The sequence below is a fragment of the Grampus griseus genome (genome assembly GCF_964374135.1).
Source record: "Grampus griseus genome assembly, chromosome: 20".
NCBI lineage: Eukaryota > Metazoa > Chordata > Mammalia > Artiodactyla > Delphinidae > Grampus > Grampus griseus.
This window is the reverse complement of record NC_139014.1, coordinates 5399155-5413890: the sequence shown is the minus strand read 5'-3', so window position 1 is coordinate 5413890 and position 14736 is coordinate 5399155. Positions and strand designations below refer to the sequence as shown.

Genomic DNA, 14736 nt, shown 5'->3' with positions numbered 1-14736 from the left:
CTTGACTCTTAAGGTATCCCCGCTCGGCTGCGAACAGGCGAAAGCTCGGGCGACCTCTAACGAGGTCCTCTCTCCCAGAAGCTCCTGGTTGCTCCGAGCCCGCCTTTTCCTGTGGGCGGGGTTACCGGTCGGCGCGGCCGGGGTCGCACCACTGCGCAGCCGCGGGTGGGCGGTACCACGGCGGCTGCGACATGGGGGGGCGCGGATCAGACGCCGGAAGTAGAGGTGGTACGGGTCCCACAGAGGGGTACTCATCGCCGGCCGCTTCCACCGGAGCCGCGGTGAGAGCCAAGGCCCGAGGGTGTGGGCGTGGCGGCCGCCGGAACACAACACCCTCTGTTTTCTCTTTTCGCGGAGCTGCGCCGCGTCGCTCGCCTCCATCAGCTAACATGAGCGAGCGCCTCCGCCCCAGGTGAGACCGCAGGGGACCCTCTTCCTTTCCAGCCCCTCGCCGGTTGCTGTGTCTTGGCGGTTGGAGCCGAGGGGGCGCGTGACGCGGGGTCCGAGCAAGCGTGGGCCCGGCAGGTCTCCATCTGGGTGCTTTGCAGTCCGGGGGAGGAGGGGAGCGGGATGCGCGGGTGATCGGGTACCTGGTCCCTGGGGGCGCTGAAGCAGTGACTCCCCAGGGCCCAGGTTTCTCTCGACCCTATCTTTTCCCCCCATCTTTCCCTATTTGGAATGAAGTCTGATCGGTCCCGGAAGAGAGACGATGGCCCTAAAGCTTCCCTGTCCTAAATTTAGGAGGGTAGGGGGATGGGAGGAATGTCTGATCTTCGAGAGGAGCCCCTAGGGCGTCTGTGAGAGGACGGGGCGGGGAGCTGGTCTCCCCAAGGTCAGAAAGAAGGCTTGGGCTTAACCCCGCAGCAGGAAAGGGTTAGGTTAGACCGAAGAACTTGTGTCCTGGGCGGTTGTGAACACAGAAGGGCCGAGGACCCAAAGTGGCTTGTGGATTCTCTCTCGGCTGTAGCATTAAGAACAGGCAGGATTCTAAACTGTTGGGGTGCGGAGCCGTTTGACTCGGAAGGCGGGAGGTAGGATTATATCGTGATGCACTACTTTTTCTCCGAGCCTAGGCCCCGGTCTTAATTTAGGGGGTGTTATGATTCCTTGACACGGACGGAGGACAGTCCGGACCAAGCTGCGAGTTTTCTTTTTCTTTTTTTTCCCTTATTTCCCCCTGTAAACAGGTGGGGAGGGGAAAGTTGGGATTGTACCCCAGAATGAAGAGGATCGGCTTTATTCGAAATTAGAAAAATCCCTCATCCTGGAGTTTGAACTGAAAACTGTAGATCAGCAAGTTCAGTCTTTCATATTTGTGATGAGGAAAGAGATTTAGAGAGCGCAGTGGGTCTTTCTAGGTTCACCGCTCTTTTCCTTTATTCTGTAAAATCTCAGTGAGGCTTAAGTGAATAAGATAGGATTGCCTTGGTAGATTATGCTGGATCTTTTCTTGTCTTTCTGTGTTTCCATTGGCTTTGAATGTAATTGACCGTCTTTCCACAAGGACCCTACTCTGGAGCATGGTAAATTCATGGCATTGAGATTCTCGTAAGCACCCTGAAGTTATTTGGGCCAATAGCGAAAATCTGGGGTTCTCCAAACTTCTGCATATTGACTTGGGTCATGCAGTGAGTGGGGCATAAAGCCTCTATTTGTATATTAAAGAAGAGTGGACTAAATTTGAAATTAGGGGCCAGGTGTACCAACTTGCTACTGGAATTAGTCACAGGAGCCTTAGGTACAGTAAGCCTGATCTAACTGCCATTTTTTTCCTTCCCAAACCCAGTTCGTACTTCCAGTAGTCCCTTGGGGTGTCTCACATATCTGAAAAAGTCGAAATATTTCTTAGCAAAATATTTCTTTTATTCTGTGCTATATACACGGGTAATCTGAATGTGTTTATACTAGTAACAGATTCTTTTTATCTAGTTCACACAATCTCAACATGGTAACTTCTTTACTATAAAATAAGTCATTTGATTTGGCAGGGTTTTCTCTGCACCCGTGTGTCGTGGAGTATGATGGACCAGCTCCAGCTGTCTTAGCATCTCCAAGTCAGTTCTGGTCTCTGGATCTGTTTCCTCAACTTTAAGATGAAGGGTTGTTCTAAGACGGTGGTTTTTCAAACTGCAAGAGGGGTGGGTTTGTGGGAAGGGAGGCTTCTACTTTAAAACAGATCCTTTATCTCTTATGGAAATAGAGGGTTTTTTTTTTTTTGGTAGGACGTAAGAGTTCTGTTACTTTTTTTAAAAAAAATTGAAAACCACTAGTTTCCGTACTCTAGGATTTCTTCTATGCTTGATCTCTAGGAGATGACAGGAAGATTGGAGAGAAATGAAATGAGGAAAAGTGATGTATTTCTGCCATCCTTAGAAGTAACAGGTGCTAAACAATAATCTGTAACTAGATGGCTAGGGAGAATGTAATCAGTTATAGGGTGGCTGCTCAAATTATAACCTGGTCTATGGCATTAATGTTAAAAGTTACAATCTGACTGATTGTGTGGAGGGGGTTAAGCATGAAGCTGTAGTTTTGACAATTATTAGTGATGTTGTTGAAAGAGAAATGTTTCAAGGGTGAAATCTGCAAAGAGCTTAGAAAAAGGAGAATGAAGAAGAGGTAGGGCTCCTCCTTAATCTAGTGCTGCGCAAAGAAGAGAACTCCCAGGGGGCCAAAGAGATGATTCTGGTACCTGGAGAAATCAACTGATTATGAGGCAGGGATATTTCATGAGACTTTCCCAGAGTTTAATTGAAATCTTCAAAACCAGCCTATCCTCTTGACATTCGTAGTCTTGTCGCTAGAAAGATGTATCTTATCTCCCATTATAAAAGAGGAAATTGGAACGTTTTGGTCAGGTTCTTGAGTTTGGTTAGAGTGACTCAGCAGCCCAGGCACAATCAGCTGTTGGCATACTGATAAAGGAGGAGTTTGGGGACCAACACGCTGTCATTTGAGGAGTTTCTCTTTGCGCGTCAGCTGGCCTTCCATCAGAAGGTGTGCTTTGTAAGTGGTCATATTAGAACGAACGTAGCAATTTCTTGGTTCAAGTAGCACATCCATTTAATGATGATTAAAACCTGATATTTATCTAGTTTTTAACCTCCAGTACTTCAGGATAAGATCTAATCCCCTGAGAGAAAGATAAGGAGATCTTATTTCATAAACAACTGAGTCTTAGAATGAGGTAAATGGTGTAGCCCTCTGCAGGTTGGTTAATGCTTTATCAAAACCACACACCCATTATTTATCACTCCAAGCCTAAACTATCCATACTCGTTCATTAACAATGTTAGATGTATTCAGAAGTACAGAGGATTGAGCTTGGGGTGATAACTTAAATGTTCTCCTATGTCCAGACCTCAACTCAGAGCCTTAGGGTTAAGGGCCTACCACAGTAAGCCACCCTACTCACATAGAAAGTATAACTGTATAGAAGATACTGTATGTTCAAATTCAGTACTTTCCAAAAAGCTCTTTAACCCTCTATCTATAGAAACTTGAACCTTGAAGAGATTTCATTATAATAGATTGTGCTGCTTTGTATAAATTGGCCTCTAGCCAGCACTGCCCAGTAGAATTTTCTACAGTGGTAGGAACATCCTACATCTGTGCGGTCCCATACAGTTGCCACTAGCTATGGGTAGCCACTGAGCACTGAAAGTGTAGCCAGCGTGATCGAGGAACTGGGTTTCAAATTTTATTTAATCTTAATTAATTTAAATTAACAAATATATCTTGTGGCTACTGTATTGGACAGCACAGTTCCATGTAATTTGACTTAAAACTATACCTCCTTTAATTTATTTCTGATTTCTAACTGGGGTTTGGAAGTCCTGATAGCACTTGATTCTTGCATAGAAAACATATAAATTTTGTCTTTCTTGTACATCTCAGAACACTTGACTGAGAAATATGTGTGATTTTTCTAGAAACCTGGACATTTTAAGTGGCTGGTGCTACAATCGCACAGTAACAACCTGGTGAAGTAACTTCTCGTAATACCAGGTGGTGTAGCCGGAATAATCAAGTTAATGTGTCCAAGAGCAGCCTTTCCAGTGATTGTCCAGAAAAGTAATTTAATATGTTAGAGGGCAGAGAGGTTTTGTGTTAATGTGATAATTGGGGAAAACTCAGGGATGAAAGAAAATGAAAGATTAGAGTCTACCAGAACCTCTAATGCTCTTCCTGTGTAGCACCATTTTTATAAGGATTTTAAGTGTAAATAGGCAAAGGCAGTCACTCCTGTCTTAGATGTTGTCGTAGGGACAGGAGTTAAATTAGGTAACTGGGAATCGTAGCTTCAGGAGATGTAGGAAAAGATCACATTAATTAGGTGGCGTTTGAGAGCTTAGTCCTTAATGTCTTCCTGATCTTATTTGTTCCCAGCAGGCATTTCAAATTGTCAAGCTTTTTTTTTAGAAATGAGTTTTACTAATTTAAGCTCGACCATACTGCTGCTCTTTTATATTTTTGTTCTTCGTGCCTGGCGACGGTGTACTTCTAACTTTTTTTTACCTATTGGGATATCATATGATGATTTATCTTTTTTTAGGCAAGAGGGCAAATTTATATGTTGTCATGGTTTACAGTTGGAAGTGTCCAGAAGGTCAATTGTTGAATTTTTTTTTTTTTCTCCTTGTGATTTAATTTCAGGAAAAGGAGAAGGAATGGCAGTGAAGAAGACCACCATCTCCCCCCACAGACCAAAAGGAGTAGCAGGAACCCTGTCTTTCACGATTCCTGGGACACAGAGGTAGGAAGTATGGTCCAGAGTACCTGCTGTTTTCATTGCTTGAGCTAAATAACCCAGTTACTTCCATGTAATTAAAATTTTTTTGAATAAAGAAAAGTGATCTTATTTGACTGCAGTGTTTTTAACCTCTTTTTTTTGAGTCATGGCCTTTTTTTTTTTTTTTTGCGGTACAGAATACAGAAGCCAGCTTATTGTCTAATCGTTTCTAAACATTAATTGTCCTTAAGACAAGTATATTTTGCTGCTTCCATGTCTCTTAAAGATAAGCTTTCCATGTTTTTAAGAGAAACCGTACAAGCATTCGGAATATATAATGTATGTGTATGCGAAGTCCTATTTTTAATTGTGTTTATGTTTTCATTATGTTGTTCTGAAAAGAGCACCTGTGGGAAGCAGAGTGGAGTGGGGGGAGGGGGAAAGGGCAAAGTTCAAACTTTGGTTTGAACTTTGGTTTCCTGGGTGCTGCAGTATGCCTCCTGTGCACTTGAGCACCTGGTCTGCAGTGGGGCAAGGAAGCTGACCCTGAAGGGATGCTGCTATTAAATTATGCACCTAAAGATTTGACCCTCAACAGTTGTCACCCTAAGAGAGAAACTCCTCAGTGGCAAAGATTCCTAAGCCCTAGTCTCATCATTTAAAGCAGAATTCCATAGATCACAGTTATTCCACAGCCAAAGTAATTTGTACTTTAATTAGTTCTCAGTAATAGGATTTGACCTATATCCAGTCTTTACCAGAAATCCAAAGTAATTCTCTCAGGGAGAAAAAAAATCAGTAACTGTCATGTAGGTAATACTCAGGAGCAGCTGATGCACCAGTGCAGACTAGATCCTTTTACATGGAGACTTAAATTTCTATAGCTTTTATCCTCCCTTTTAAATCTTCCTATCACCTTTTTTTTTCTTTGGTTTTTTTTTTTTTTTCTCCCTTGAGATTAACAGAAAAGTAATTGAGCTTTTGGTTAAACTAGGGAATCTCTTTTTTCTTTGGAAGAAAACCAAAGATTAGAGGCTGCCATGAACATCTAATGATAATACTAACAGAATTGAGTCTCCATTATTCTTTTGAGTTATAAGACTATTCATTAAAAAGAGTATGCGGTGATTACTTTCACGGTATCACCCTGAATATTACTTTTTTTTTTTTTGTGGTACGTGGGCCTCTCACTGTTGTGGCCTCTCCTGTTGCGGAGCACAGGCTCTGGATGCGCAGGCTTAGCGGCCATGGCTCACGGGCCCAGCCGCTCCGCAGCATGTGGGATCTTCCCGGACCGGGGCACGAACCCGTGTCCCCTGCATCGGCAGGTGGACTCTCAACCACTGCACCACCAGGGAAGCCCCTGAATATTTCTTTACTTGTGTCTGTATGTCAGTCCTGCTATATGATGTTTGCATTAGTTCAAAGGTACGGTAGATCTTTTTTGTATTGATCTTTTTTCCCTATATCTACAATTTTGATGTTTGAGAACAGGAGTATAAATTGTCATTTTTAAAAAAATCAAACATTTCTGATCTCTTATTTTGAGTAATACTCCTTAGTATTACAGTTCTGGTTTGTTTTAATTGCTGTTTGTAGAGAATGACCTTCACTCCCTAATACCTTTCTTCTTCTCACAGAAGAAAACAGTGTATTGTTATTCAACCTGTGGGTTCACATGTCTGGTTCTTACTTGTCCAAAGAAATTCAGTGGTTAAACCACTCTGTAATCATTAGTCTGAAGGATGGACTGGATTGCCCTTGTAATAAGTAACAGTCAATACAGGTACTTTTTACCTGTCACGGTAATCTGAACTCACCATTAGATCCCTCACGGGCGGTCACGACCCTCCGACCCTCCGTTTTAGCACATTTACCAGCGTCTGGTGCTGTTGACTAATGAGTCTTTTTTTTTTTTTTTAATGAATTTTTATTGGAGTATAGTTCATTTACAATGTTGTGTTAGTTTCTGCTATACATCAAAGTGATTCAGTTGTACATACACGTATATCCACTTTTTAAAAATTCTGTTTCCATATAGGTCATTAGAGTATTGAGTATGGTTCCGTGTGCTGTACAGTAGATTCTTATTAGTTATCCCTTTTATATATAGTAATGTGTTTATGTCAACCCCAGTCTCCCAATTTATCCCTCCCCCTCCCCTCGAGTAATGAGTCTGAGTGAACCCAGGGAGAACTAGAGCAGCAAAAGGCAGGGGAAAACTTTAAAATGGAAAGTTAACTACTGAATAATTGAATCGTGACCACTGGAGTAGATCATTATGTTTATAGCATAAAAATATCCAGTTTAGGGACATTTGGCTGCTTGTTGACAATTGTGTATAAAGGGGGAAATAATAAAACATGTCATTACTAGTGGATTCTTAATTTTATTAATTTACATGACAAAGTGTATTGTTAATGAAAACAGTATCTTAATTCTAAGGTAGGGCCAACGGGGTAAGTTTCCTTAAGAGACTAAGTTAAGAGGAGCCATTTCCTGTGTCTTTATTTTATTATTATTTTTTAAAAACTTATTTAATTTATTTATTTATTTATTTATTTATTTATTCATTCATTTTTGGCTGTGTTGGGTCTTCGTTGCTGCGCGTGGGCTTTCTCTAGTTGTGGTGAGCGAGGGCCACTCTTCGTTGTGGTGCGCAGGCTTCTCATTGCAGAGGCTTGTCTTGTTGCGGAGCACAGGATCTAGGTGCGCGGGCCTCAGTAGTTGCAGCACGCAGGCTCGGTATTTGTGGCTTGCGGGCTGTAGAGCGCAGGCTCAGTAGTTGTGGCGCACGGGCTTAGTTGCTCCACGGCATGTGGGATCTTCCCGGACCAGGGCTTAAACCCATGTCCCCTGCATTGGCAGGCGGATTCTTAACCACTGCGCCACCAGGGAAGCCCCTCCTATGTCTTTCTTGAGATACTTAAGTTTAGAATTTTTTTCTTGTAACGTAAAGAACTTTCATTTGGAAGTTTATTTTCATTGTAAGAGAGATTTAAAACTGTCATTTATAATTAATTTCCAGAACTCACCTTTTTCTCCTAAACGTGATAACATTGGCAAGTACTGGGAAATAAGACACGAGGTGTTTGAATTGTTTCGAACTGTGCCACAAGTAAGTCATGTTTATCTGTAAAATGGAGATAGTATGGGCCTCTTTTTTCCCTAGATTCTAGGAAGCTGAAGAACGTGAACTGAAGAATGTGAACCGACTTGCCAGATGAGTTATGTAAAGAGAAACTTTGAATCTACTTGTACATTTTCTTCCTGTCAGTTTGGTGGTTATTATGATCTCTACTTTTCAGATGGAAAAATTGGGGCACAGAACAATAAAGCCCCTTGCCCAAAGATACATAGCTGGTGAGCGGCAGACTGGGGAGCCCCAGAGTCTGAGTGTGAGCTACGGGCTCCTGCCCACGGTGTGTGCCGCCTCCCAGAAGACAGATCGGAAGCTCTGAGGGACTTCGCTACATATACCCAGGGCCACTAGGTTCTAGACTTCTCTTGAATCATAGGAACAGAGAAGAATAATTTTCCTCCCTCTATCTTTTAGCTGGAAAATATTTTTTTCAGTAAATGCTATGACATGGTATTAGCTGGAAAGCAGTTTTAGATTTCTAGCTACAAAAAGTAAGGAAATTGGGGTCTAGTGGTTTTTCTCATAACTCGAATCTGTGTTTGCATTGAAGATCTTGAATTTTAACTCCAGTGACTTAGGTTTCATGCCTTGTGAGCCTTAGGATACTGGTTTTTAAATTGAGATATAATTACAGGTATAGGAATAAAAAGGTTTTTTGAAAGGCATTCTAGATGATTCCTGGTAGTTAATGTCTAAGGCAGGTTCGTTTTTCTCTCTGGTGAGCAAGGAGTGAAGTGATTTGTCACTCTGCACCTTCCTGTTGGGCCCTTTACAAAGGTAGCTCCCTTCCCTGACCTCAGACAGTTATTGGATGGGTAAAAACTAGCTAGATTTAACTTATTTAAATCCATTTTCTTAGGCTGGCCGTTTTGGTTTGAATTGTAGCTTCACTTGTAGGAATAATGCTCTTTATTTTGAGCTTGAATATCTACAAATTACATTAGACACTTCCAGTAAATCTGGCTTCTGGTATGCAGGTATATGCCTTACAAGAAGTACTGCTACCTGAGTGAACAAAAGCAGTACCTTTTTCAAATACAAAGACCCCAACTTTTTAAAAATACCTTTAACTTACCAAGACCATTTTGATTTTTTAGATCACTACGAAGTAACAGCAAGTAGAGAGCGAGAAGATGTGGAAGTAAAACAGAGGTGGCTTAATTGGAACAGCCTCTGTCTTTTTTCTTGTCTCTACTAGAAGGGAAAATCTTTGATGGCATGACTCTAAAATCCCAAGGGTATTCTTAGTTGGCGTGTAGAGGCATGGCAGATAAAAGCATTGCAGAACCTGGGGAAGCCATGTATCATTAAAATTAGGATTCTATAAATCCATTTGTTTTAACTGATAAGAATTGGCAGTATGTTAGGTGATTTTTTTTTTTTTAAAGCACTGAATTTAGCTGACCCTGGGAATATTTTGCATAATTTTTAAAGAAGGTATTTTAACACTCTTTGTTTTTGTTCATTGTCATCATTAATCTGTCCTAGTAGTAGGACCAGCCTAACAGACAAAACTGTTTTGGCAGATTCTGGGGTAAGGTGTTAAGGTTGTGTGTTTAAAACCCTGTAGCAAATTAACTCTGAAATTAACTTCTCAAAAGGTCCATTCAAATGCAGGAACAGTCCTTTCAAAAGTTAACCCAATTTGTAGTGTCCGTCTTTAGAAACTTTGCTCACAGTTCAAGTCCTTGAAATATTTATAATATGTTGCATCAACTCACAGCAAGAAAAGCCACCCCAAGCAGTTTCATATTGAACCTGAACGTTATCTGTTTAGTAATGAGAATACATACATGTTTTTAGGCAGAAACTTCAAACAGATGATGTGGTCCAATTTTATCTTGTAAGGATATGCCATTTACTCATTGACACAGAAAAGTGACCACCTGTATTTTCTTCCCTTGCACGTTTAGAAAGTGGTTTTAATTAGCCCACTGAATGCATTTGGAGTCTTATGGTCTCACTGGTATTAGCAGATCTGGAGCTCTCTTAAATCATTGGGCACTTTGGAAGCACAGAGTTTTACATTAGACGCTCTGATAGACTTGGCTAGGATCACCCCTTGCACTTAATTGAGATTCTGCAGTGGCCTTAGGGTGAACTTCACTCTGACTCCAGGGATGGACTGTGAATACAACGAGCAAGGTTTCTTTTTTCGTTTGAGGCTCACGTAAATTTAAAAGCACCACTGGATGGGGAGATGGATGTGAGGGGAAGCTGGGGCTTGAAAGAAAATAAAATACGCTATTGATCTGCTTTTCTAACTAACAGGAAGCATCCAGCTCTAGGTAATAAGTGTACACGTATACTCTGGCTCTCCTTTTATGAAGCAGAGACTCAGTAACAATCCCACCTGGGGGACTTTCTAAAGGTTATTAGTAGAAAGTGTCTTTAGAGCTATTTTGTTACTACCATGGGTATAAATGGGCTCTCTCTTAAACTGACTTCACACCCTGGGAAAATAAAATTCAGGGCAGGCCTATCTGAGGGGTCAGGAGCTCTGTATGATTTGAGCCCTTGGGACTAAGAAAATGAACTTCAACTTGTCTGCCCTCTGCTCCATGATTTATGTATATTCTTTCTGCTAAAGACAGTGCGTGTTCTTCTGCCTTTATCTGCTCTACCTTCTCTCAAGACTCCTGAAAGCTCTTTCGAATACTTCTCCCTTCTCTTCATCTCTGCCCCCCAAGCAATCTGATACAGAGAGGCTCCACTAAGCAGGGGAAATACGATTTTTTCCATCTCGAGTTTTTTGGTTTTATAAGACAAAACGATTTACTTCTTCATACATCTTAAGGCTCTGATAGAGACTTAAAATTTGGTTTTATGCTTTTAGGGTTAAAAGGAAATAATGGTCTTTCCTTTATCCTACAAAGTTAGACCACTTTGATGGCTGACAGCGTTAAGACCCATTTCAGTAACTTTCAAACTTTTTGACCCGGTCCCACAGAAATGCCATATTTTGTGACCCAGTACATACCAAATATACTTGTGCATCACAAGAGAAGTTTCACAGAACAATCACCCTTAGCATGTTGCACTGCTTGCTTTTATTCTGCTGGTTGCTGCTTGGCCATCCGTAGATGGTGAGATATTCCCTAAAGCCCCTCGATAATGCCAAGACCCGTCTGAGTGGGGTGAAAATAGGAACCAGTGCCCCTTTGAAAGAGATGTATTGTTCTTACCTTTAATGACAGTAGGGTGTAATGTTTTATGTGTATTAAAATAACGTGTGAAGTGCGTTCACCCAGATTCCCAGGTTCTGTATAGGTTCCCTCTTCTTAGTCTAAGAGCATCATTGGCCTGCTGTCTGCCACAGTCAGCTGAAGCGGTTTAGGGGTTCTTAAGCTGTCACGGGAGGCAAACAGCCTTCCTAAAATCTTACAGTGTCAGTGTTTTCCTTAAGTCTCAGTCTTGAAGCTACGAGTGACTGGAGACCTTACTCTCTTTTGTAGTAGCACTCTTTAGTTCTCTTACTCATGACTGTATTTTGCCCTCAAAAGAAGTATTTTTTGTAGAAGCTATAGAAAGTAGGAGGTCCAAATTCTAAATATTTTGGCATGTATATCCTTCCAGAGTATTTTTGGTGTACCTATATGTATACAGTAAAGAAAACACTTTAAAAACCAGTGGACCTACTATACGTTGTTTTGTAACCTATAAAAAAGATGTTAAAGATCTCTTTCTACCTTGGTGTATGTACATCTCTTATCCTCACTGTTACCAGCAGAATAGAATTTCATCGTTATGGATTATAATTCATGTATTACACTTTATATACATATACCATAGTTTAACCAGTTTCCCTATTTTTATTTTATTTTTTTATTATTTTTTAAAATACATTTATTTATTTAATTTTACTTTTGGCTGCGTTGGGTCTTTGTTGCTGTGCACGGGCTTTCTCTAGTTGCTGCGAGCGGGGGCTACTCTTCGTTGCGGTGCGCGGGCTTCTCACTGCGGTGGTTTCTCTTGTTGCGGAGCATGGGCTCTAGGCACGCAGGCCTCAGTAGTTGCAGCACGCGGGCTCAGTAGTTGTGGCTTGTGGGCTCTAGAGCGCAGGCTCAGTGGTTGTGGCGCATGGGCTTAGTTGCTCCGCGGCATGTGAGATCTTCCCAGACCAGGGCTCGAACCCGTGTCCCCTGCATTGGCAGGCGGATTCTTAACCACTGCACCACTAGGGAAGTCGCAGTTTCCCTATTTTTAGACATTTAGGTTGTTTCCCATTTTTAGCTATTATAAACAGGGCCACACTAAACAGTTTTATACGTGTCTTTAAAAATCTGAGTTACAAGATACTTAAAATGGACTAGAAATTGCAGGTGTATTTGTCTCCCTTTCTCTCCTTTTCAACAGTTATTGTACAGCAATCTTTTTTAACCTGTTTATTTTAAAGAATTTTTATCTTTTCTCAGATTAGTGTCACCTTTGCTGTTACAGTGTGAAGTAAATATAATTTGAGATGGAAACTTGACTTACTAGAAACTGATTCTAGTTCTTGCCTTAATTTTCAGACAGTACCTGTAACGAGAAACAGGAAAGAAAACAGACTGAGAGGAGACAGAGTGCTCTGTGCTGTGGGCCTCCTACCCAGTGTGGTGACCTGCTCATCACCGAGTAGCGGCCTTGCCGGCTGTGCCAGCGGCAGTTCTAGCTGATTCTGTGCTAGGTTAGGGGAGGCTTTTATGGAACACAGCTTTTGTTTTTGAATTGGCTTTCACTTAAGTCTTTAAGTAAATGTAATTGCTGCTGCTGTTAACCCTGCCATCTGACCTTATTCAGCCCATTATAATGCTTTCATCAATTTTGTTTTTAAGAAGATAGGTAGGTTGTCTCCTACTACCTGGGGGCAGTGGGCTAAGTGACCTGTTAAGTGTAAGTGCCTTACACTGACAAATGACCTATGGACCATGATAATTCTTGGTTTAAGTGTTAAGACTGGATGCCTTTCGTGAACATTGCTTTCTTTGCCATTTTAGATAAGTTTGTTTATGTACACATTGTTAGGTATAACTTTTGATCAAAAAATGGATAGAACTAGTATTTTAAGAATCATTTTTAAAGTATCTATGTAGAAACAACATTTTATTTATACATTTACTTTTATAATGAAAATAGATAATAACCACATTGCAAAAAGTTGCAGTAAAGGGTAGCAAAAATCACTGACTGTAACCCCTCCGTTTTGACCTAACTACTGTGACCTGCTTCTTGCCAGGCTTTCCCCTTACATGTAGATTTCACACGGTCGTAAGCAGGCATTTCAAAACCAGTGTTTTTGTATAAACGAATATAACTTTAGAAGTATCAAAGGGTAAAAATTTAAAAAAGTTATACACCAGCTCATTAACCTCTAGAATTCGAAATGCCTCATGCATTGATTCCTTCCAGCACAATATTGTGTTGAGTTGTAAATAGAGAAGTGTGCTGTTGTCAAGTTTTTGGGGTTGCCATTTATTAGAAATAGTCAAAGACTGTAATTCGGAAAAGGATCCATCCTTACATTGCCTTCCCTTTGAAGATCCTCGCATCGGAAGGAAGGAGATTTCTGAGAGTGACTCTTACCAGGGAACTCTGAGTAGCCTCTTCAAGATGACTAAGACACCAAGTAACATTAGGGATATTAAACAGAAAATTAGGCACATGTGTGCACGTGTGCACGTGTACACATAGCGAACTGCAAAAATGCTAATATAACTCTACAAGAAGTATATTCAAGTCTTTCAGGATAGTACAAACTACTAGGTATAAAATAAGCTACAAGGATATACTGATCAACACAGGGAGTATAGCCAATATTTTATAATAACTATAAATGAGGTATATAACCTTTAGAAATTGTGAATCAGTATATTGCACGCCTGTAACTTATATTGTACGGCAACTATACTTCAATTAAAAAAAAAGTCTTTCAGGCTATGTGTTCTGCCTTCAGAGAGTATGGTTTTGTGCCCATGAGATGATAACCACAAAGTTGTCAAAATTTTCACTTGTGCCCAGAAGCCACCTTACTTGTTACGAGGGCACCTGCTTCATACCCTGTACCAATGACTGATGCTTCCCTTTGGAGGCTGAGAACTCCCTTCTGTGATTATTGGAAATGATAGAAACGCGTGGTAAAAGCAAGCAGGGGAGATGCGTAAAGGAATGAAGATGTAGCGGAAGGGATTCGCGGTCGGAGGGCCCACGCTGGAGTCCGGACCCTGCCTCTTCCTGGGGGGGTGTGTTGGGTCATCACCCCACTTGACTTCGCGGGTAGGTGTGAGGACAGAATGAAGTATCTTAGTGAAAATGCTTTGTAAGCTCTAAAGCCCAGTGTGTGTTTTCATGCTGATCCTCCTCAAACTGAGTAGGAAAACAGTCCCAAAGAGGGTATTTGAAGTTAACCCCCGTTAAGCTCCTAAGCCCTGAACAGCCTAACTGTGATGCCGTGTCTTTTTCCCCTGTTCCAGTCTTCAAGCAGTGACAGTGGCGGGAGCAGCGGCAGCAGCAGCAGCATCAACAGCCCGGACCGGGCCAGCGCGCCGGAGAGCGGCTCAAGCCACCCCACCGCCCGGTCCAGCCCCCACGGCCCGCAGCCCGCGCCCGTGCCGTCCGCGCTGTGCCAAAGCCCGTACTTCCACATCAACCAGACCCTGAAGGAGGCCCACTTTCACAGCCTGCAGCACCGAGGACGGCCTCCCACATGACGTGCCGGCACTTTCTTGCCTTCTGTGAAGGGACCGCGCTGCGCAGATTTGATATTTCAACTTAACGATGTTTTAAAAAAAATTGCACAAAAAGATGCCTGTTGGCTTTTCAGTCTATATTTGAAATAACAGGTTAACAGGCCGTTGTTTACTTGTGGTTTTGCTGCACTATT

The 14736-nt window shown here is 41.9% G+C and overlaps 1 protein-coding gene across 3 annotated transcripts; it reads left to right on the top strand.

The window, feature by feature from the left end:
• Positions 1 to 191: 191 nt before the first annotated feature.
• Positions 192 to 14578, top strand: VCF1 (VCP nuclear cofactor family member 1; the record flags this gene model as incomplete). 3 transcript variants are annotated; one of them, XM_082678357.1, is made up of 4 exons in its annotated part: positions 192 to 412; positions 4657 to 4756; positions 7761 to 7850; positions 14327 to 14578. In XM_082678357.1, the coding sequence occupies 4 exons, from the start codon at positions 192 to 194 to the stop codon at positions 14561 to 14563; spliced, it is 648 nt and encodes a 215-aa protein (XP_082534483.1). In that variant the 3' UTR covers positions 14564 to 14578. The 3 variants fall into 3 exon arrangements, with proteins under 3 accessions (XP_082534483.1, XP_082534482.1, XP_082534484.1); XM_082678356.1 differs by lacking the exon at positions 7761 to 7850; XM_082678358.1 differs by lacking the exons at positions 4657 to 4756; positions 7761 to 7850.
• Positions 14579 to 14736: the final 158 nt, after the last annotated feature.